Source organism: Miniopterus natalensis, chromosome 11, assembly GCF_054644295.1.
Source record: "Miniopterus natalensis isolate mMinNat1 chromosome 11, mMinNat1.hap1, whole genome shotgun sequence".
Classification (NCBI taxonomy): Eukaryota; Metazoa; Chordata; class Mammalia; order Chiroptera; family Miniopteridae; genus Miniopterus; species Miniopterus natalensis.
Genome location: NC_142091.1, coordinates 38255829 through 38280833, shown reverse-complemented (window position 1 = coordinate 38280833; position 25005 = coordinate 38255829). Strand labels below are relative to the sequence as shown.

The 25005-nt window shown below is 43.2% G+C and overlaps 1 protein-coding gene across 2 annotated transcripts; it reads left to right on the top strand.

Moving 5' to 3' along the window:
- Positions 1-11061: 11061 nt before the first annotated feature.
- On the top strand, positions 11062-23099 carry NEU3 (neuraminidase 3). Of its 2 annotated transcripts, none has more exons than XM_016196381.2 (2): positions 11062-11930; positions 18766-23099. In XM_016196381.2, exons 1-2 carry the CDS (start codon positions 11682-11684, stop codon positions 19840-19842), a joined length of 1326 nt encoding a protein of 441 aa, XP_016051867.2. In that variant the 5' UTR covers positions 11062-11681; the 3' UTR covers positions 19843-23099. The 2 variants fall into 2 exon arrangements, with proteins under 2 accessions (XP_016051867.2, XP_016051871.2); XM_016196385.2 differs by lacking the exon at positions 11062-11930 and adding an exon at positions 12366-13144.
- The last annotated feature ends 1906 nt before the right edge of the window (positions 23100-25005 follow it).

Here is a 25005-nt window from a genome sequence, read left to right as displayed (position 1 = left end):
GAGGGAACTGAGGCACAAAGGTTGGATAATTTGTCACACAGTCATAGAGCTGGGATTTAAACCTGGGTAGTCTGCCTCCAAAATCATGACCATCTTCTTTTCCAGTATTTTCCTACTGTGGTGAGAGAAGAGCTGGGCACTCGCCTAGATCCTGTGACCTATAGGGATATTTTTCCTCTATCCTTACAAAAGTACAGTTCTGGCTGGACCTGGTACCTAAAGCCATATTCACGTTATAAAACATCACGCTTATTGCATTTTGCTCTTTGACTTGGGAGTGTTGCCCTATCCAGTGCCACACCCAGGGGGCTGTGGAACATCACTGGGTGGGAGTTTTATTTCTGTCAGCCTGGGGTAAGTCATGTAATTCTCTGAGCTGCTAAGGTCCCCTCTCCTCCACTCCCGTTTTTAGATGATGGTTCTATTCTGTCAGCTACTAGAAGCTTTTGAAAGAGTGTAGTTGGATCATTGTATTTTCACAGTGCAGGAGTGACTGTTGGGCAGGTAGGGAATAACCTTCTGCAAGGTGATTTCTTGGAGTCTTGTACACTGGGTGTACCTTTTTCTTTACATGTATGAACATGTATACATATATAAACATGTATCCTCGCTGTTTGTTTTACTACTTTTACCTCTTATTGAAGGAAATGAGAAAATTACAGAGGCAGTGCATTTGGAAATGCTACCAATACTATGTAATGCTATGAAATCTTGTGATCTTAAGGTGAAGTCTTGGCTCTTCAGAAACCTGGGAGCTTCACTTTTTTTGTTTGTTTTTTTTGTTTTGTTTTTTTTACCAAAAATTGAATTATATTGAAATATGTTCTATAGTTTGTTTAACTTAATATTTTTAGATACTTTCCCTGTCAGTATATATGTCAGACTCACTTTTAATAGCTACATAACATTCTCTAGTAGAAATATTTTTAATTTAACTTTTTCCCTGTTGATAGATATGCTCATTTGTTTCTAGCTTTTCGCTATTCCAAGGGAGGAATGGGTTTGGCAGAGAGGGGGAAAGAATAGGTTCTCAAGTGAGAGACAGGACACCTGGGTTGTTTCTAGCTTTATTCTAATTTGTGACCTTGGGCAAATCTCATTCCTTCCCTAGGACTTAGTGTCTGAACCTGTCAAAGAGGGTTTAGATAATGTATCCTTTTGAGATTATGAAGGCTTCTTACCCCCCAGAAATACCTGCATACAAAACATCCCTTATATTACAAAGAATTTGAGTGCTGTAATCTTTTAAATCTGCTCATAAACCTCACTTTGAGATTTCTTATGCTGCATTGATCTCTTAAGATTTTTCTCTGACTTTAGATACCAGTGTAGGCAATACCAATTTGCTGAAAAGTGGGTTAGTGGCCCTGTGTTGGACTTGGTCATCCACCCCCACCCCAACCCTGCACTTGTGGTATTTTAGGACAGTTTCCCCTCACTTGAACACGCTCACACCTCAGCATGGTTGCAGTTTGTGAGGCTGCAGAGTGCCTCTGGCTGGCTTTTGATACCTATGTCAACTAAGTGGTCCCTGTAGCCTGTTTTGAATGTTGCTGGGCTGCTCTATACCCTCTTTGGTAGGCCTGCAGCACCCCTCCCATCACGACATCCATCATATTTTCCTTCTGTCTCTCACTTCCTCACACCTGCCTAGGATGGACTCAGGTCTTCCAAAATAACGACAACTGAGGAGAGTGGGGAAAGATAGCTAATGTTTTTCATTATTTGCAAATTTTAGCTGTTAATGTATATTTGGTGCTTTTTAGGGAATGGAAAAATTTCAAAGTGCCTTCAAATACACACAAGTTGTATGTTTCTCTGGATCCAAGTTCTTCCTCAGTTTAGAGTCCTTTCTCTACCTTATCTCTACCTCTGGCTAGACACCCCACTTCCTGCTCCAAACCTTGCCTCCCTGATGGAAATCATCTGGGAAAACCTCTAATATCACAATATTTTTTGTAGAATGTATTCTGTCCCCACTGAGAGTCTTTTGTATTATTAAATGAATATTCTTAACAGCCCAGCCTGAAAGCACATGTGCTGGATGACTCCTCTAACTACAACTACCTTAATAATCAACACTAATATTCATCCTGGGTGGGCAGTAGGTTCCTTCCTTCAGATAGCAGTTACAGGGACACACACCTACAGAAGCATGAAAGAGAGAAATTCTGACTTCTGTGGGCAGAAACCAGGTGAATTGTTAGAATGTGGGCTGGTTTGCTTGGAAGAGCAGGGATTCAGGTGCAAGGTGCTTGTTAAGGAAGAATGGCAATTATTGGGCTGTCTTATAGTCAACCCTATCCTATGTTCGATCATGTCAACCTTAGATCCATTTAGAGACAAGTAAACATCTCAGAATTTTTTTGCAGTGGGCCTTGGCTGCTGCTGTTCCCTTTGACAAACTTCTGGGAAACCCTTGATGAATATTGAATAATACTCAGTGGCCTGTCCGGCGTGGCTCAGTGGTTGAGTGTCAACCTATGAACCAGGAGATCACAGTTTGATTCCTGGTCAGGGAACATGCCTGGGTTGTGGGCTTGATCCTTAGTAGAGTGCATGCAGGAGGCAGCCAATCAATGACTCCTATTGGTGTTTCTATCTCTCCCTCTCCCTTTCTCAAATCAATAAAAACATATTTTTAAAAAATATTCAGTGCCTGGATTTTGGTTTATGATGCTATTAAAGATGACCCACTGGAGAAGGAGAAATTGTTGGAAGAGGCAATCTGTCATGAGCCCTGAGTATTCCACTTGGAAGACTATAGACTATCAGAACAAAGACTCTTCTTTGGGACCACAAACTAGAAATGAATTCCAGCTATTAATTGAACTGTCTGGGTCACTCATGTAGATGCTCACAGTGGGGGCAGTTGTTTGATGAGACCAACTGGAATCAAGCTGCTGCTGCTGGAGCCTGTACCACTCAGGATGCCCCCACTGTTGCCTGGATCCATCATCACATCAGATGTGGCATTACACCCATCATTGCAGTCTGGGCAGTAAAACACATTTCTGATGCAGAAGCTACTGCTGCATGCCAGACTGTGATTCCTGTCAAAAGTGCTGTTTGTCTAGCCATGAATGAGGCCACATAGCACAGGGCATGGCCACCACCCCCTCTTGGCTATTTGACTGTATCAGACCTTTGGCTCCCTCAAGGTTATCAGTAGTACCTCACCACTTGACATTTTTTCAGGTTAGTGTTGCTTTTCTAGTTCAGTCAACTCCCAACCACACTATTTTGGTCTTCAAACTAACATGTCTGGTGTTTTTGGTTATGTTGACAACATTCAGTCTGATAGTGGTTGCAACTGTTACTGCAAAAGCCACTTAGCCACTTAGTGGGCTGATAGTCAAGGTATTTGATGGACCTTCCACTCTTCCATCCGCAGACGTCTAGTATTGTTGACTGTTGGAACAGTCTACTAAAAAAATGTACTCAGAAGATTTATGACTCTACCTCTCTAACCACATCCTGGTCAATGCATCTTAGTAAGGCAGTTTGGTCACTAAACGTGGCTGTCCCCAGAAAGTAATCACTTCCTCTTGACTGCAATGTTAGGGTTCTCCAAAGAAACACAACAAATAAGGTATGTGTATATATATATTTAAAGAGATTTATTATAAGGAATGGGCTCATGACTATGGAGGCTAAAAAGGTCCCATGATCTGCTGTCTTAAGCTGGAGAACCTGGAGACCCAATGGCATATATAATTTCAGTCTGAGTCAGAACGCCTGAGAACCAGGAAAATTTGGCGTAAGTTCTAGTCCAGCGGCAGAAGACTGATGTTCTAGCTTGCAAACAGGCAGAGAGTGAATTCTACCTTACCCAACTTCTGCTCTATTCTGGCCTCCAACAGATTGGATGAAGCCCACCAACATTATGGAGGGCAGCCTGCTTTACTGAGAAGCACTGATTCAAATGGTAATCTTATCCAGAAATGCCCTCAGACATATCTACAATAATGATTAATCAAATACAGGGATCCTGTATTCCAGTCAAGACAAGACAAATTAATTATTGTTGCTTACTGATTAATGATCTGAATGAGGGACTGGGGAGTATTGAATAGATTTATTTTGGAAATTCAATATTCTGCTGCCTTGACTGTTGCTGGGTATGATGTTTTCTTTGCCCTAACAGCATCACTAGGCCAGCATGGCTGTCACACCCTCCAGGTGGCACCTTAGCCAAAAGGAGGCCTTAAGTATATACATTTAATTCTGGTTTAGCCACCTGGACTCTTTTGTTGGTTTGACATGGTCCTAGATATAACATTTGGAAAGAGAGTCACCCCTTGAGGTTTCCTTTCAGAAGAATGTCATAGTAAAACTCCCCAAACTGTTGCAAGCTCTTTAAATTTGACTGATTACTGGTTTTGCCATCCCCCACCAGATGACTCTGACTGAAATTTGATAGCCACTTCCTTTGATCTACTGAGAAGACTCAGAAATTTAGCATTTCATCTCCTATACTTCCATGCAAAACACATCACAACTTTCAGGCCCTCCCACCCCTCTTTCTTGTAGCTATTAGTTATCCTACAGGATGGACAAATGCCACCTGGCTGGTGGGTGAATATAAAGGACAGGTTGAATGAACTAGCTGCCATTATTAGGCAGTCGTTCCAAAATAAGGACTAGTTTCAATTATTCTAAGTGAACTGGGAGCTCTGAGGCCTACCAGTGGCCATGAGGCCACATTAGGGACACTGTCAACCTGTATTCCCTGAATGATTTGGGAGGCCCCAAAAATTGTAAACAGGAGCATCATATATGCCCCAGGATATACACAGGATATCCTATGTGGAAGCCAGGCACAAACTTGCCTTTCTCTCTGAAAATATGGTGCCTTGCACCATAGGGAGGTCTTAAGCAACTTCCAGGCGTTTAGGGAAGCATCACCAGTAGGTCATGCTGTCATCAAGTGACTGTGGAGATTGCTCCATAACAAGAGTACCCTTGATTATACGGAGGAACTTTCTGGAGGGGTGCTGACTCATTTATGCATACTCTGCAGGAGGTTATCCCTATCTTAAGGGTCATTCTATTAGAAATGTTGATATGGAATTTGTTTGACTTTAGCTGAAGCCATCAGTGATACCACCTTAGCCCTGGAATACATTCAGGTGAGCCTCAACTCACTGGCCAGTATGGTTATGGATGATAGAATTGTTCTCAACTTCTTCGTGGGCCAAGATAGTGTGTAATAGCCAGTGCCTCCTGCTATACCTGAATTAATACCTCAGGCAGGTACAAGGTTAATACAGAAAGTAGAGAATACCACCTGACTTTCTAAGGTAGACCTTGATGACTTATTAATGGCTTATGGGTGTTCATTTTGTTGTTTGTTTTTCCATCTGGTTTGGTCAAGGCCCTTGGGTATGATTGAAGTCAATTCTGCAGATTGAGCTCATCCTGTTTCTTGGAGTTCTGTTGACAGTATTCTTAATGCTGTTTGAGACTCAGAATGGATTTAGTCCCCATTTTTGTCAGATTAATCAGTGAGTAATGGAGTGGCATACTCAGAAAATTCATTAGAAGCCATCTGTACAAAGTGATGTGGAGACTGGAATAGGACTGTTTTAGCATGGACTGGGAAGTCCTTATACAGGAAGTGAAACCTGTTTGATTTGCATCATGAAGTAGATCATGAGTAGGGTTAAGTGTCCCCATTTTACAGATGAGGAACTTGAGGCACATAAATAACTTACCAATGTCACTAGAAAGTGGGAAGTCAGAATTGGAGCCAAGATCTCTTCACCTCCAAATACAGAGATTGCTACTTAACCTCACTGCCTCAAGCATAAGACTGAGACCATTGGTCAAAGAAGAATTGAGAGAGATTTGGCATTAGCTTTAGATAGTTTTCTAAAATCGACTTGGTGCCCTGCCGATGTGGGTCAGTGGTTGAGCATCAACCCATGAACCAAGAGGTCACTGGTTCGATTCCCTGTCCGGGCACATGCCCGGGTTGCAGGCTTCATCCCCAGTAGGGGGATGCAGGAGGCAGCTGATCAATGATGTTTCTCATAGATGTTTCTATCTCTCTCCCTCCCCCTTCCTCTCTCTCTAAAAATCAATAAAAACATATTAAAAAAAAAATAACATTGACTTGGTGGTCCACAGAGTTGACTTTGGAGAAGTGAATTTGGAGAAGTCTGCTGAAGAACCCTAGCACTTTGTATAGGCTCATCTTTAAAAATGAAACAGTTCAGACATAATGTTTAAAGAACAGTAAAATGAACACAGAAGAACCCACTGCCACCTTTAAAAAAATTGCCAATACAATTGAAGTCCCTTGGTTATCCTTAATCATATTCTACTTCCTGCACTCCTAGAAGTAACTACTATCTTGAATTTGGTAGTTGTTATTCCTATGCATTTTCTTCATACATATGTGTCCATCAACAACCTATGGTATTATTTTACATGTTTTAAAGCTTTTTAATGGTATTTGGTTGAGGGTCCCCAAGACCACCCCTGGGTTCAGAGACTTGCTAGAAGGAGTCACAGGACTCAGTGTATAGCTGTAAATATTTGTTACAGTGATGCAGTAAGGACATACATCAGATCATAAGAGAAAAAGACAGTGAAATATGGAGGCATCCATGTGTAGGCTTCCTTATGTTCTCTCACTCTCATGAGGGATCACACTAAGCACACTTTACCCCAGCAATGAAAATGCAGCATGTGTGCCATGTTTCTGCCTAGGGAATCCATTGGAGACTCAGCACCCACAGCTTTTGGGGGGGGGGGGGGGGCTGGTCATGCTGCCTAGCATGTACCAAATTTCCAGACTCCTAGAAAGAAAATGGGTTCAGCATAAAGCATCTTGTGTTCAAACAGTCTGCATATAGTGTACATTTATGAACTGGAATTCTATGGGACGAGCTGCCCTTTCTTCCCCATTCACTTCTTTATTCAATTACTGTATTTATATACATCTGGACTCAGGTTTCATTTTATTCAGCGAGTTATAATCTAATACCATTCTTACACACTATATATGTGTATATATACATATATATACACATGCACACACATACATAGTAACATATATATTATTATAATTTTTATTTTTTCGATTAAGGGTAGCCCAGTACCCTGGCTCTCTGGTCCTTTTTGTGGAGTCCCCTCTGAGGTCCGGAACCTTTGCTTGACTCTCAGGCTGGCTAGGGAAGTTTTAGGCGGTGACACCTACCAACGACTGGCAACCAATAGAGCGTGGGGAAAGGAGGCTAAAGAAGGGATGGAAGGGGAGGAAATGAAAGGGTGGAAAGCCGAGCCAGGGAGCTGCGCACACTTTTGGAGACGTGGTGGGCCTAAGGCCTGAGCTGAGCTTGGCCCTGGGGTCGAGGGGTGGTGGGTGAAGAAGAAGGGTCAGGTCCCTCGCCGCGGTTAGGACTGGGCTGGGGACAAGAGAGGAGGGGCGTCCGAGGCGGGGCAGCGAGGGGCGGGGCCTCGGCTGCGCGGTCCGAAGGGGCGGGGCTGACTTCCGGCCTCCGCCAACCGTCGGTCCCAACAGCCCGCGGGCTGTAGCTTCCGCGCGCCCCCGCCCCCGCCCCCGCCCCCGCCCCCGCCCCCGCCCCCGCCCCCGCTATAAGTCCTGCCAGCGTCCGTGTCCCGGGTTTGTCCGCCTCCCGGCGCTCGGTGTCTGTCTCCGTCTCCCTCTATCTTCGCTTCTGGTGGCTTGTTTTCGTGGTCGCAGTCTCTCTAGCCTGCCTCCGCGCCCAGCTCTGCCTGGAGAGAGATGCAGGAACCGGGGGCCGACGCAGGTGAGCGGGTCTGGGAGACTGGAGGGCTCCCCCGTCCCCGAGAAGTGGGACAGTGTGACTGTGGGGACGAGCTCGGGGTTAGGAAATCCAGTCTTGGGAGAATATTGAATCAGCCACCCAGACGAGTAACACCTCAGACAGAGCCAGAGAGTATTCTTGGCTAGTTCTATTTTTGTTTTCCTTCCACTGAAGCCAAACCTAAACCTGAGAATTAGCATTTTAGAGGTGCTAAAGGGAACTGAGACTGGGAAAACCTTGCTTACTAGAAGAGGGGTCTGTGGGCTGCGGAGAGCCCTGAGCTGGAACTTAAAAGGAGACCTGGGTCTTGGTGCAGGTTTTGCTCCTGACTCATTGAGTGGCCTTACATATAAGCTTATTCCTCTCCATGGGCCTCAGTTTTCCCATCGGTACCATGACACTGGTTTGGACTACAGGGTCTGCAAAAGTCTGACGTATGATGGGTGCTCCTTAAATATTAGTCGTTTAGGAGTGAATAAGTGAGATAGGCAGGTCTCCTTCTGGAGTTCACTAGAGGCTGACACCTGCATTGGATTAATTGGGAGTCTGTGGAATTACGTTGTATTTGCAGCCTGAGAAATAAGTAGTATTATCTCCATTACAAGTGAGGAATGGGCTCAAAAGTAAAGCAATTTGCTAGTTAAGTATCAAAGCCAAGTCACACTTGAAAGTCCAGGCTACAGTTATTCTCTCTCCCAGTAAGAGAGCAGGGAGGACTTGATTGAAAGGTGATTATATGGAGCAGCAATGAATAATGTGAGTTCTCTGCTAAAAGGAACAACTCTAAAGCAGAACTGTATCAGTCTCTTCTTTATCCCTGGTTCCCAGCACATGGTTCTGTGTGAAATAGTTTGGGCGTCAGTGCCAGAGCCACTATCTATGTTAACACTGTCATCAACATGATCGGCATAATCATAATAAAAACTAATGGTAGTGACTGTAATTGCTGTAGTAATAGCAAAGCTGTAAGTGAAATTGTGAAGACATCAAAATTTATAATAAATTTTACTTATGGTGCTTTAAAGTTTATAAAGTACTTTCCAGTGGTTCTTCATATTGATCATCTTAGATAGGTATTATTATTATCCATATTTTACAAGCAAGGAATCCAAGACCTCAAGAGATTAAGTGACTAGCACAAAGTCACACAATAAAGAAATAGAGTTGGGACACCAATCCGGTTCCATATGACAAGTGGTGCTTCTCCTTTGGCGTGCTCTCCACTTCCTCTCCCTTTCCTTTTCCCTAGTCTTTCCTCCCCACTCTGTGCCTATCCTGTGCTCCATTCTTATCACCTAGAGAATTCTTGTTTCATTGTTAACAAGTAACCATGTTGGCTGATGGTTGATAGTTTTGGATTTTACTCATAATTGAAGTGTTAACTTATAAGAATTTAAAATTTGATCTCTCCCAGAAGTGCAGAGGGATTTAAATGCTTTTAAGAAGGGGAGTTGTAATTATGGTTGTTATTATCATTATCATCATCATCCACAGATATCAAGGAATAAAACTAAAATATGCAGTGATTGACAGTCTAAAAATAATAACTGTCATACAGCCACTTAAACTTTTTAACTTAATTCTCTCAACCACTCTGTTGAATTTTATAAATGAGGATCCTGAAGCATACAGAAGTTAAATAACATGTTCAAAGTCACGTTCAAATCCTGGTTCAAATCCTATGTTCTTAACCTTTATACCAGCTTGGCTCAGGGGCTGATTTTTACTTAAAGCCTGACTTTCCCTGGCAGGAGAGCCTGCATGGGGGGGGGAGAGATGCTCTAGTATTGTGTGAAGAAGAAGATTCACCCATGCCTTTCAATTCTGCTATTGAGAGCCCAGAATTGGAGTGAGGGGGAGTTTTTCTTCTGAACTCACGAGAAGACCTTCCCACACCCCTCATGATAGTGAGCCATGGTTCTCTTTAAGTTAGAAATAGTGACTAAATGAATCATTCATAAGCTATTGATGTAAGTTTGTTTTGATTGACAGGAGGATACAGCCAAAAGCAATGTAACTTTCCCCTTCAGTTCATTGCCCACAAGGCTACCTGAGAGATTGGTCTAAAATGCATACTTGATCATAAAATTCCTCTGCCAAAAACTCTTGAGTGGCTCCCTATCTGTGGGATAAACACCTTAATAAGGTGTCAAAGCTTCTCAGGATCTGGACTCTGCTGACCCCTTCAGTCCCATCTCTGCTCACAGCTTTTGACCAAGGTAGTCATACTGGACTACTGAGATTCCCCACATACAGCTCACTGTGTTTTCTGTCACTTATAGACTTTTCACATCCACTCTCTCTGCCTGTCTCCTTTTTAACCCTTCAATTGGCTTACTCACTATTTATCCTTTAAGATCCAGCTCACCCAGTCATTCAACAAATAATAGTCAAGTGTCTATCAATTACCAGGCATGGCTCTAGGTGTAAAGGTGTGGCAGAGAATAAAACACCTATCTCTGCCGTTTATGAAGTGTCTATTTTGTAGTATATATTTAAAAAGTATAAGGTATGGATAAGTGGCATGGGACTAGAACAGGGAAAGGGGATAAGGAGCACAGGGGAGTTGCCAGGGAAGGCCTCACTGATTGGATGATGTTTGAACAGAGTTGGAGGTGGGGGAATGAGCTCTATGGCTATCTGAAAGAAGAGTATTTCAGACACAGAGTATAAGGATATATGAGACAGGAGCTCTCTTGGCTCAGTTGTTTGTTAGCTCTCCAAAAATCTCTGCTGCCTCAATATGGACAGCTGCCCTTTTCTGTTTTCCTACATGCTCTCATGGTTTACCTCTGAAGTAGCACTTATTACATGCTGTTGTAATTGTCCGTGCTTATGTCTCTTTCCCTCACTAGGGTGTGGGTTTCTTGAGGGCAGGGATCTCTGATTTCTGTCTCCTCAACACCTGCCTTATGTCCTGACTTGGAGTAGGCACACAGAAATATTGATTAAATAAATGAATATGGTCTTATAGGCCTCATTCTTACAGCCTGGTAATTTTTACAAATGGTTTGTAAGATAGGGCTTGGAGGACAGATGAGAGAGAGAGAGAGGTAATAATTTTAAGCCTGGGTCTGTCTGGCTGGCTTGATTCCCTTTTTGGGCCTCTGAGAAGGTGAACTCCTGATTTTCTTAGAGACTTCCATTTTCAGGATTATGGCAGGCTATCTAACCTGTAAAATGGTGGATAAAATATAAAAAAGTCCTTTATAGCTGAATTTGCAAGAAAGTAAGAGAAATCCCCAGGGGCTTAAAAACCAAGAGTAAACTGAAAACCAGAGTAGTTATACTTAGTCCTTTAACCTGATCTCAGCTGCCCGGGATGTTTGCTGGTCTTAGTTAGAAGCTTGGCTTTAGTAGACATGCTGTTACAGTGAATGAAACTTTGGGCCTGTATGGGCTAGACTTTGGTTGGAACTGAGATCCCTGCATAAAGCCACATCCCTTGAAAATCTACACTTTCTGATGAGATGGATGGACTAGGAAAAAAATATATTGCTACTGATCCAGATATGACAAAGAAGATTGCTTTTTATCCATTTCCCCAGAGAATTCTTAAACACAGGCATTTAGATCTGGGTTTATATATATGTTACCCAAGTGGCCTAAAAACTCCAAGCCAAGAAATTGACATTAGAATATCCCTGGATGCTTGGCATGAAGCGTATGCAGAATCTTTAGAGAGACCCACTTGACACAGGCTGCAGAGAATTCCCACAGAGTCTGGAGGATAGATTTGTTAAACAGGAATGCATATTGCTTGCTTTGTGCTGTTGAGATCATGATGTTACTTTTGTATTAGGAAAAATAAACATCTCTGCCTCTCAGTGATCTCCAGAAATGGAATGATAGAACAGAACTTGTATACAAGCCAACATTTGGATGTGGATACACATTCAGCTGCCTCCTATCCTTGCAGAGGTCATGGAAGAAGTGACATCATGCTCCTTCAACAACCCTCTGTTCCGGCAGGAAGACAAGAGAGGGGTCACCTACCGGATCCCAGCCCTGCTCTACATCCCCCCCACCCGCACTGTCCTGGCCTTTGCAGAGAAGCGCTCCACCTGCAGGGACGAGGACGCTCTGCACCTGGTGCTGAGGCGAGGGCTGAGGACGGGGCCCTCGGTACAGGTGACTCCTTGCCCGGGCGGGCCCATGCCTGCGCCTCAGTTTCTCTCCACGTCTGCTCAAAGCAATCAGTGCAGGAAAACCCTTTGTAGGAGTTGAAGAGGAAAAACAATAAAAGCAGTGCCTCTCAGAGTGCTTCCTGTGTGCCAGGGGCACACGGATCCTCTCAGCCACTCAGTGACGTAGGAATTGTTGCCAGTCACATTTCACAGATGAGAAAGCTGAAGCTCAGGAGACCGCTTGCTCAAGGGCACACAGCTGTGATAAAGGGAGAAGAAGCAAGCTTCAGACTTGGTCTCTGACTCCAGAGGCCTCGGTGGTTCATGTGTATTTTTCATTCACGTTCTCTTTTATCTTCATAAGTCATCGAAAAAAGTAAACATTGTGAGCCCTGGGTTGTTGATGAGGGATCCTGGTGCTTGAAGAGGTAGGCAGCTTGTTCAAGACCACAAGAAGCAGATGATGGGTTGGGGGTTGTAGGATAACAACAGTCATTCTACTACTGGTGTTCTTCTTACCTCATGCTTTATTCACTTTTATTCTCTGATTTACTCAATTGTAGAATCTTGAAATTAGAAGAGTCATCAGCCCAATTTCCTTCCCAGTATAGAAACCCTTCTGTATTCCATTGGTTGCTAGTAATAGCTTAGTGGTTAAGAGCATGGCTTTAAAGTCAGGCAAGACCTACCATTTATTGGCTCTGTAACCTTGATACTTGATTCTTTTTTGTTTCAGCATCTGCAAAATGTAATTAATAATAGCAGTAACATAGTGGGAACTCAACATTAGTCATCTTCTATAAACGGCCTTCTCCTCAAATAATGAACTTAATCCTGTGACAACTGTTAGCTCTTTTGGGGGGATGAGATGATCTGTACTCTTCTATAATTACCCATTGGTCTTGTTCTGCCTTCTGGGGCTGTCAGGCTATACGTAATAAAGTCCCTTCTGCTGAGACTGCTCTTCGATGTACCTGAAAGTGGTGTTCATGCCCTCTGAGTCTTCTGTTTTTGGGGCACAACAGCTTCAGTTCTTCTAGTCTTCTTAGGTCACAGTCTGGATTTGGTTTCTGAGCCCTTGAAAGCTCTGACTACTCTGGGATGTCGGTGTCCTTTTTCAAAGAATAATAACCAGAATTGAACTTAGGATCCAAGGATAGAGCCACCCCATCAATGAGGTGGCTATCCCATCATATCCTTTTCATGCATCCTAATAAGGTAAAGTAACATTTACTTTTTTGATACTGCATAACACAGTTGACTAATAAATATTAAGTAGATGGTCAGCTAAAATCTCCAAGTCTTTTTCACATTTATTGTTCTTTTTTTTTTAAAAAACAACTTTTAATTGTAGTAAAATACACCCAACAAAATTTTCTATCTTAACCATTTTAATGGTATTGTTAACTACATGCACATTATTGTACAACAGATCTTTTTAAAACTTTGTCCTTGTGCATGACTGCAGTTCTATACACATTGACTCATTTCTCCCTCCCTCCCTCAGCCTCTAGTAACCACTATTCTACTTTGTTTCTATGAGTTCGATTAGTTCAGGTATCTCATATTAGTAGAATCATGCAGTGTGTATCTTTCCGTGATTGACTTATTTCATTCAGAACAGCAATTTTCAACTGATGTGCCTCAAGAATTTTTAAAACATGCAGTATCTGACGATTTGGTCAGAGGCACTGACCTCTTTTCCCTTAGACTGTCAAGTAAAAGAAATGACAACAGCCAACACACAATCACTGTCTAGTGTGAATGAATCAAAATTATACCTATTTTTTGGTCAGATTAGCAAAAAATACATTTTTTGTGTGTGTTGCAGAATTTTAGAAATTAGTTTGTGTGTGCCATGGGATGAAAAAGGTTGAAAATCATTGATTTAGAATAATGTCCTCAAGGCTCATGTTGTAGCATATGGCAGGATTTCCTTTTTAAAGGATGGATAATATTCCATCATATGTTTATCCATTCATTGGTTTATTTTGTTTATCCATTCTTCTGTTGATGGAGACTTGGGTTGCCTCCACCTTTTGGCTATTGTGAATAATGCTCTGTGAACATGGTGTACAAGTATGTCTTTGAGACATTGCTTTCAATTCTTTGGAATTGCTGGGTCATATGGTAATTCTATTTTTAATTTCCTGAGCGTCCTCCATACTGTTTTCCATAGTGAGTGTACTGTTTTATTATCCCATCAAAGTGTACATGGATTCCAATTTCTCTATATCCTTGGCAACTCTTATTTTATGTGTTTTTTTTATAGTCATCCTAATGAATATGAGGTGATATCTCATTGTAGTTTTGATTTGTACTTTCTTAATTATTAACAATGTTGAGTATTTTCTCATATGCTTGTTTGCCATTACATTTGTTGTTCTTTAATCAAGTTTCTCCATCCAGACTTTTTTTTTTAATCCTCACCTGAGGACATTTTCCCATTGTTTTCAGAGAGAGTGGAAGGGAGAGAGAGGGAGTGAGAGAGAGAAACATTGATGTGAGAGAGAGACATCGATTGGTGGCCTCCTGCACAAGCCCTAACTGAGCCTGGGGATAAGCCCGCAACCGAGGTACATGCCCTTGGCCTGAATTGAACCTGGGACCCTTCAGTCTGCCAGCCGACGCTCTAATCACTAAGCCAAACTGGCCATGGCTCTCCATCTAGACTTTTAAGCCCAAGACTCATTTTACTTCTCTGTCAAGCCTCAGCTTATTTATATTCCATTGCGGCAGCTGGTTGAGATCATTTGGATTCTAATGCTTTTCATCTTTAGTTTATTGTTTTTTCTAGCTTCATATAAACTTTATTTTAGACATATCTGGCCCAAATAATTTTCTCCTCTCAGCTACTAAGGATGGCTGAACTTCTGACTTCCCAATGACTAGCCTGCCCAATACAGTAACTTTCCCCCCTCCTTTTCCTAAAGGGAGTAGCAGTGCGGATGGGTTTCTTATATCTTACTCGAGGTTCTTGATCTGAGCAATATTAGTTATTCAAATGAGTTTGCTGCAGATGAGTTATTTCTCATTTGGATTCTAATGCTTTCATCTTTATTGTTTCTTCTAGCTTCATATAAACTTTATTTTAGACTTATCTGGCCCAAATCATTTTCTCCTTGCACGTTCAGTGCTATTCAGAAAGTGTTGGTGTCCACACAGCATCTTATATAGAGTATTGTTTCTACCTGAGAGCATTTCTATAATCCTTCCCTTCACTCCTCCCTTTCATTTTTCCCTCCCTCCTTCCCTTCTTCCTTCCTCCATTCCTCTCTCCTTTCTTTCTCTCTCTTTCTTCAACAAACATTTATTGAGCACCTACTATGTACCAGGCATTTAGTCAAGGGGGATGTGTGGAGGGAGGCAGTACAAAAGTTGACAGATTGTGGCCTCTCTTTGCGAAGAATTTGCACAACTGAATTGCATAGAAAAAGCAGAACTGTGCACAGATGCAACTGTCTAAAACTCCCATACAGAATTCATAAGGCAGGTCTACTCAGAACGGGGTATTTCCTTAGAAGAAGGAATTAAAATGCATTCGAGGTTAAGAGGAGCTATTGTGGGTCATGGCATTTAAGCTGATTCTCGAAGTGATGAGTGGGTCGAAGGTGAGCAGAATCAAACGTTTCTCCCTGAATTCTCCACATACAGAAATGGTCTTTTCCTTCTCTAACGTCCACAGTGCTTTTCTCCTCTCTGATGGTATCTGTGACCATGGAGTCTGCTCTGTGGGTGCCTTTTCCCTCCTCAGGGCAGGCTGCCTGCCGCCTCCTATTGGTGGCCTCCTGGACCTTGATTATCTGAGAGTCACAGGGAACTGAGGTCCTGCCTCCAGGGGTTTAAAATATAGTCAGACAGTGATGTGAACTTCTTTTGCATAGAGAGTTCCCAGAGAGTAACAGTGCTATTTGGCAGGATTTAGGAAGCAGGCTTCAATTAGTTAGCAATCCGGGAGAGCTTTATAGAGGAAGGCGGGCTTCTGCCCAATAACGTTGACTTTGGCACATATGTTTGAAATGTTTACAGTGCACAAGGCACTCTGCTATAGAATGGGCTGCTTCAGACATAGTGAGTTCCCTGTCCTTAGACTATTTCAGGGAGGGACTGAGTGGTCTTTAGCCAGAAAACTGAGAAGAGAATCTTTCATATGATGGAAGTTAGCACTAGGTCCTTATGATTTTGAGAATCTGTGATTTGAGCTTTGCTTAATAATACTTTTTGCCCATTCACATAGGAATTACATTTGTTTGTTTTGGCTTGTTAATATATTTATATGGATGAAAAATAAAAACAATATAAAAAGGTATACATCCCATTTCCAGTTTTCTACCTCCTGTAGGCAGTCACTGTGTTTCTTATGTATCCTTAGTGCTTCTTCATACAGAAACAAAGAAATACAAGTATATATCCAAAATACTCCCTTTTAAAACTTTTTAATGTGAAGTGATAACACTTACACAGAAAACATAAGGCGTAACATAAATGTCAACTGCACAAAACATAAATGGCAGCCCTGAATTGACAGAGCCAATCCTTGTGAATTCACCACTCAATTCAACTCAAAAATAGAATATTGCCAGCACCTAGAAGCTTCTTATCTTATGTCTCTTCTCTCCTTCCTAGAGGTAATTACTATACTGATTTATAGTCTCAAGTTTAGTTTTGCTTGTTTTTAATCTATGTATTCATTTTTAAAACTTTATTTTTTAATTATAGTTTTCACTCAGTATTATTTTATATTAGTTTCAGGTGTACAGCATAGTGTTTTGACAACCATATACTCTGTGTATCCTTTATGTTTGGCTTCTTTTATTCAGTATTATATTCTTGAGCTTTATCCAAATTAGGTGTACAGCTGTGATTTGTTCATTTTCATTGTTACATAGTATTCTGGGCCAGATATTCTCCTCTTCCTGGCTCTGGTGCTTTGGGCTGGTGAGCCTAGCCTGGGGTTGAGACTCCTTGCTTCTCAGGAGGGACCTTTGCAGCTGAGATATTCCACTACATGTGGTTGCAGGGCCAGCCCTTTTTGTGTCTCCGCCCTACCTACCAGTCTTGATGTGGCTTCTTCTGTAAATCTTTGGTTATAAGACTTCTGTTCTGTTATCCATGTTGGTTATTCAGGTTGACTGTTCTGTAATTTATTTGTAATTCCTGTTTGGTCCTGGGAGGAGGTGAGTGTAACTTCCACTTACTTCCCCACCATCTTGGGTCTCTCCCAAAGTGAGTAATTTTATATATACTTAATTTGATGAGCAAATGTATCTTAGGATAAATTCCCAGAATTAGGCATGCTGGGAAAGGGTAAATGCATGTGTAATTTTGATTGTCCTAGCTAAGTGTTAAACCATTTTGCACTCCATATTTGAGAGTGTTTATTTCTTCACTTGTTTTTTTGGTCAACAGAAGAGTATTGTCAAAGTTTGTTGCCAATTTTTTAGATGAAAAATACTACCTTAATTTTAATTTGCTTTTCTCTTTTATATGTGAGGTTGAACATTTTCGTTCCCCCTCCCTCCCTCCCTCCCTCCCTCCCTCCCTCCCTCCCTCCCTCCCTCCCTCCCTCCCTCCCTCCCTCCCTTCCTTCCTTCCTTCCTTCCTTCCTTCCTTCCTTCCTTCCTTCCTTCCTTCCTTCCTTCCTTCCCCTCTCTCTCTCTCTTTCTTTCTTCTTTCTTTTTTTCTTTCTTTCTGTGAGTTGTCTGATATTGCTCTTTGTTTTTTTCTGTTGGGTTTCTGGAACTTTTCTTACCAATTTCTGATACTGTTTTTAAAATACATAAAGGAGCCCAGCCGGGTGTGGCTCAGCAGTTGGGCGTCGACCTAGGATCCAGATGATCAGGGTTCGATTCCCCGTCAGGGCACATGCCCGGGTTGCGGACTCAATCCCCAGCAGAGGGTGTACAGGAGGCAGCCGATCAATGACTCTCTTATCATTGATGTTTCTATCTCTCTCTCCCTCTCCTTTCCTCTCTCTGAAATCCATAAAGATATATTTAAAATAAAATAAATAAAATAATAAAATAAAATAAAATACATTAAGGAAATGAGCCTCTCTTTGTGATATGCCTGATGAGGCATTATCTCATTTTATCCTTGGGGCTGCTCCTCTCTGAGCGTGTTATTACATCCGCCATTTAACTGATGAAGAAACTAAGTAAAGGAAGATTAAATAACTTGCCCAAGGTCACATGATAAGTGATTAAAGCAGGGTCAAACTAGGTGTCTCTGACTCCATGCTTGAGTTTTTAATTACACTCTTGTGAATTGCCTCCCCTGGGTAGGAGAGGAAGGGAAAAAAGTCTTTGACTTAAATTTCCCTTTATGAGCCTAAAACATCCATGTTTGTCTTGCTTTGTGTTTCTTCCTTTTCTTTTGTCTTTTATTCCTTTTTAACGAATATTTATGTAGCTCCTACCATGTGCTTGATGAGCACTGGAGATACAAAATTAGAATAATTTGGTTTCTACCCCCAAAGGATTCATAGTTTAGGGAGGGAGCAGTCATGTAAAAAATACAATGTTATGTAATAAGCCTTCTGTATGTAGAAAGAGAAAGCCTTTGGTAGAGGACAGGAGAGAGTTTCATGGAAGGCTTCATAAAGGAGGTGAGTTTTGAGTTGGATTTTGGGGGGTTAATTGGGCATCTAGATAGAGTGAAGAAGTGTTTCAGACAGAGGGGATAGCATGAGGATTAAGTGAATGCTTGGGCCTTCACAATTTTATAGATTTCAATACATTTTTATTTCTTTTTCTCTGAAAAGTTCCAATGCTTTTAATGAGCCTCATGTCTTCCTATTAGTCTCTCATCCCTGCTCTCTCTCCCTTACTCTTGTCTAGTGGGGACCACTAACGCCACTGATGGAAGCCATGTTACCTGGGCATCGGACCATGAACCCCTGTCCTGTGTGGGAGCGAAAGAGTGACTGTGTGTACCTGTTCTTCATTTGTGTGCGGGACCATGTCACAGAGCGTCAACAGATCATGTCAGGCAGGAATGCTGCTCGCCTCTGCTTCATCTGCAGCCAGGATTCTGGCTATTCATGGAGCGACGTGAGGGACCTGACTGAGGAGGTCATTGGCCCAGAAGTGAAGCATTGGGCCACATTTGCTGTGGGCCCAGGTCATGGCATCCAGCTGCAGTCAGGGAGGCTGATCATCCCTGCATATGCCTACTACATCCCTTACTGGTTCTTTTGCTTCCGGCTACCATGTAAAGCCAGGCCTCATTCCCTGATGATCTACAGTGACGACCTAGGGACCACATGGCACCATGGCAGGCTCATTAAGCCCATGGTGACAGTGGAGTGTGAAGTGGCAGAGGTGATTGGGAGGACCGGCCACCCTGTGTTGTATTGTAGTGCCCGGACACCAAACAGATGCCGGGCAGAGGCTCTCAGCACTGACCATGGTGAGTGCTTTCAGAGACCGGCCCTGAGCCAACAGCTCTGTGAGCCCCCACATGGCTGCCAAGGCAGTGTGGTAAGTTTCCGGCCCCTGGAGATTCCAGATGGGTGCCAGGACCCTACTGGCAAAGATGCTCCTACTGGTCAGCAGAGCCCTCTGCTGGATAGTTCTCTGAGGCTAGAGCAGGAAGCTGGAACATTGTCAGAATCATGGCTCTTGTATTCACACCCAACCAGTAAGAAACGGAGGATTAACCTAGGCATCTACCTCAACCGGACCCCCTTGGAAGCTGCCTGCTGGTCCTCCCCTTGGATCTTGCACTGCGGGCCCTGTGGCTACTCTGATTTGGCTGCTCTGGAAGAGGGCTTGTTTGGGTGTTTGTTTGAGTGTGGGACCAAGCGGGAGTGTGAGCAGATTGCCTTCCGCCTGTTTACAGACCAAGAGATCCTGAGCCATGTGCAAGATGACTGCACAAGCCCTGGTAGGAACTCTGAACCAATTCATAACTAATTGGTTTAGGATCCAACTTTCCATAGAAGGGAAACCATTAGAAGGCAACTATAGCCAGGATAATGGAGGCCAGGATAATAGAGGTTACCGAAGCCTTCAGGGAATCCCAGAACTTAATATTCTGCTCCCTATCTTTTTTCACCTCTCCAAAGAGCAAAATGAAAATTTTGCCATACCTACTGCAGCTGAAATAGCACTGAACTGAATTGGGAGACCATGATATGATCTGGGGCCTGCCACTGGCTGGCTCTGGAACCTTAAACTCTCTGGGCCTCAGATCTCCATCTGTAAAATGAGAGGATTGGTTCTGTGATTTCTCTTCCTATCCCTGGAGAAGGCAGAGTGCCTTCTTGCTCCATGGTCAGCAAGTCTTGGCTGCACAAAGGACTCTGGTCTCAAAATGGAATCAGAGGATTCACCGTTTCAAATGACTCACCACTCATCCAAGTATGAGGTTGCAAGCAGGTGTCATGTCATGAAGGATCTGGATGGTTTGTTCAGTTTTTAATAACAGATGAGCTCTACAGGCTATCTTGGAGGAATTGGGCAAAACAGGAGAAACATGAGGTCACCTACCTTCTTCAGCTTTGCAGCTCTGCTCAGCCTCCCCTTCCTCACCCAGAAAGTGTCATTTCCTAGGAAGGAAATGGGCTCAATACCAATAGTCCATATTGTTTCTGATGGCATTACTCCTATGAGAGATGAGCCTGAAGTTTATTTATTAGGATGGTTCCTGATGGGAAAAAGGCATGGCTTAGGGCTTTAAAGCATTGAACAAAACTTCCCACAGTCTCTGCCCTCAAGGAGCTCACAGTTTGTGAGGCTAGGAGAGGGAAACATTTTTTGCAAAATAAATGCAGCTGGTGGGATAGTTTGTAGATGTTGGGCTCTAAGTTGGCATAATGGTAGCTCATTATCTTAGTTGCATCTTTATTGTGCCTGGAGCCATCTTCCCCAGGGCTTGTCCAGTCTGCTGGATTTCCCCTAAGTTTGTTTTTCTTAGGATGTTGTCCGGGCCCAGCCACTCCATTTGCCAGTGGAGAAACTTCACCCTTAGGAAGGTCTCAGACCCTCCAAACCACTGAATCTGGCCTGTTTGTTTGGACCTCCTGACATCACTATTTGTGAAGTGGGGATGACACTTTGTCTTGTAGTTTTGGGGCTGAACTTTGCTAGTACTGGGTCTCTCAGATGATACCATATTGGTTGCTTTTATTTTAGATTGTTTTCCCCGTACCCTGTTATTGTGAGGGAAATTCTATCATGAGAGATCTCTTTTTTGTTCTCCTTAAACTGGTATATCAGCTAAATACAGGGTGGGACAAAAGTAGGTTTACAGTTCATATGGAAAATAATATAATAATTAATAAATAATAATACAAGCATAAATTGTATTTTGTGTACTTACAACTGTAAACCTACTTTTGCCCCACCCTGTGTATGTGGCGCTAGGTAATGGCCCCAGAGAGCAATGGTAGAGCATAGCCTGGGGTACATCGTCAGATGGGGGAAGGGTCCTACAGGAGGAGAGTAGAGGTTAACTTCACCTACTTCCGCATACTGCTTAAGTGCATGTGTTAGGGTGGCCTCATACATTTGCCATTTTCTTCCTAGTAGTCAGCTATGATCATTCACTCATTTATACATTTATGTAACTATTTCTTGAGTGCCTGTGCATAATGAAAGGTGCTTTCTGTTGCCATTCCCTGGTTGAAAATAATTTGTCTCCTCATTGCCTATTAAAGGCTGCATTTAGGACCTTCAATTGTTGGGTGAAATAATGATTACTTACCTCTACTTTATATGTCAAAGAAGCCCATTGTCAAGTCGGCAAGTGGAAGGAGGTGCGGGTTTGGGGGTGGGCAGAAGTGGTACAGGGGATAGGATTCAAAGGGCATCCCCCTCCTGAGTTCTTGTTCAGCAAAGCTTTCCTGAGTGCTGTACTCCAAATAGATAGGAATAAGCAGGAGGGCTAGGCTCCACCTCAGGGCTAAAGGGTGGAGACAGAATATCATGACTTCCTTGGGACCATCCAAGAAGGGAATCAAGGAAGGGACTTTAGTCACATGCCAGTGTGAACCACATAAGATGTCTCATCCAGCTCTGAATTGCCCTCCCTTTTCCTCTTCCCCTTTGCCTCATGTTTGCTTCTCTTCAGTGAGAAATTCCCTTAATAGGCAAAGGGCCTATAAGCACATTTCAGGAACAGCAAGAAAAGATCATTGGGGACAGGCATAATCCAGACTGAGGACTAGAGAGAGGAACAGAGCGGGTAGTGGCAGCTGTGAAGAAAAGGAACAGCAGGTAGAAGTCCTGGCACCTTTGGGAAGAGAAAAAGTACACATGTGAGACCTAGGCTGGAGAGAGAGGGTGTAGGTGATGGTTGCTGTGAAGAAGAAATGACAGGCTGGAGCTGTTCCCTGAAATGTCTGGGAACAGAGAGAGGCCTGTACAGGCTGCAGAAAAATTCCTACCCAACTCTGTAATTTTAAGCTGGCTCAACTTCTCCATGGTCCAGGTGACCAACAAAAACCACCATAGGCACTCCAACTCTACCTGTGCCAATTGCCCAGGTCTTCAGGGCGCTGGGACCTGCACCATGATACTGGTATCCTAACTAAGCCCATTTCAGCCACTCAGGCTGGTAGAATGAAAAGATAGGGCAGGTGATGGCAGCTGTGAAGAAAAGAGGAAAGACTGAAGGCCTATGATATAGAGGCATGAAGAGAGGACCACATAGGCTGTGGTCCTTTGCTCCCAGATGCCCTACCCTATCCTTGGACCCTTAGTATGGATCCATCTAGCACACGTGGCCCACCACTGGAAGTGTAAGAGAGCACAGGTAGTAAGTGGCCTGGTGCTGGTATGTACCCAGACCAGACTCCCATCACTCAACTTGCTGGTCCTGCTCATGCTCCCTAACACCTGGTTCCTCAGGCTTAGGCTCCTAATATTTACCTTAGGCCTTTGTTATTTGGTCCTTGTTATTTGGATCCGTTTTTCCTGGTCACCCGTCTCCCCTCAGATATCCACAGGGTATCATGTAACTACAGTCAAGGGTAAGAGACCTTGCAGCCTGCCTGTAGAGTAGCCTGAGGGACCCACAGAGGCCACCCTGGGCCTGCACAGCCTCTGCCCCAGGACAATGGGATTCATTCCTTTCACTTGGGCCAGATTAAGATGCTCAGGCTTCTTAAGGAAGCCGTGAATTTTCCCCAGTGCATTTTTCAGTAGGTGTCATGTTGTCCTTCCTGGGCTGCCGCAGCGCACAGCCTGAGCCTCCCTTTGGTCCTTACCATAGGCTGCCCTGTGTTACTGTGTGTTGTGCCCTCTAGGCCTCTGCTAGGCTGTGAACTCCTTGAGTGCCAAGTCTGGCTCCTCATTGTATCCTCTTTACCTTGAACAAGTGCTTTTTCTATCATATTTTGAATTCCCTGAAGATTAGGACTCTGAGTCCTCTCTTTGTCTTCTGCACCCAGCACGGGGCCTGGCACAGAATAGACAACAGTAAAGTTACGCTGAATTAATAAAGGAGTTAAAGACCCTTGGCCTTCTGGAGCTAACTGAGAAGGGTAGGGTGAGTCCCCTCTCAGGGAGGCACATGTCGATTCCCTCTGGATTCATAGCACTCTAAACCTGCTGAACACTCACCCTAAGTGAGTCTTCTCTGTGCTGGCCCATTTCCAGGTCAGTCACGGGATTTCCTGGGAGTGAGCTTTTCTCTGGCTTGAGCTTGGTGCTGCCTGGGTATCCCAAGGATCACAGCCCAAGCCCAAAATGAAGCCTCGATGTGGGGCTCTCATTTCACTGGTATTCCCCTATCTCATTGGATTTTCTATAACTACCACCCCGTCAAGACTCAGAGGGAGATGCTGGGGCTCAGCAAGTTCTGTACATGTCTTGGTTCTGTGAAACCAGGTGCCACAAATGCTCTCTGTACTATAAAAACTACCAGGACTCTGAAACAAGGAAGATAAATAAAGAGTGTAATTCTGGTGGCTGTTGGTTTTGTTGTTAAGGACACTGTGAGATCATAACCATCTTAACACACATCTAGTTTGTAACCAACTTCTTTGGGATTTGAGGCATTTATTTTGCTTTTCATAAGAACTTTTTCCTTACAGAAAACATTATTGATAATAACCCTTTGCACTTTTACACACTGTTACTTGAACATAGTTACCAATTGAGGGCAGCAGGGCTGAGGTGACTGTGACTGGCTTGATTGCCTGTTATAATTAGCTGTTAAGTGGAGGCACCAGGATGCACAGAACCCCCCTCTGGCACCTGCCCCAGTGTTTGTCACTGCATTTCTTATTTCAAAACTACCTTGAGATTACTCTCAAACTGCAGTGGGAGAGGCCACAAGTATTTACCGCAATGAAGTGGGGCGGTAGCTTTCTGCTTGACTTTCTCTGTGTTCCATTGGGGTGCTTCAGGCACGGCTGATCCTGCCAAAGGTCTCAGTGTAACTGCCCCGTCCTGTCAGTGGCTCGGTCTGCTTTAAAAACAGCATTTTGACAACTGAACAGGTTTTAAGTGAACACACCTGGTCATATAATGGTGCAGGAATAAACGGAGCTTGGAGAGCTGGGAATTTACCTCTAAAAATAGTTGTACAATAATTATAGGATCTTTTTTTTCTAAACCCGATGATTTCTTTTATGTTTTGTCAGATTGCTTAATCCCTGAGGGACCCGTGGGTATGAGAGAACTATGCGCCACTTAGTTTATTAAACTCATTCAGTAAAACACTGAAAACCTCTTGAGTATTTAAACACTAACATTTGATTAAACTGCCTTAAACATAAATACCAGTTACAAATTTAGTATAGTTGATCCTTTTGAACAACAGTTCGAACACCCCGGTAGATAAAACATAAGTTCAGTGATTATAAAGCACATCCTTACACCAAAATGGAGTCCAAGAGAGCCAATGCCATGGGTTTAACTTTGTTCCTCATTATCATTACACCTTTTGGGGCTTCTAGCTTTTAAACCTCTTTAGAGTTTTAGTAACTTCCCCAGGTTTTCCCCTCCACCCTCCCAGGGATTCAGTAATAGCAGATCCAAAAGAAAAAGAACATTTTAGACAAACTCTTTCCACTGGAGCATTAAACTGGGAGGTTGAAGGCCTGGAACCAAAGACAGCCAACTTTCCCT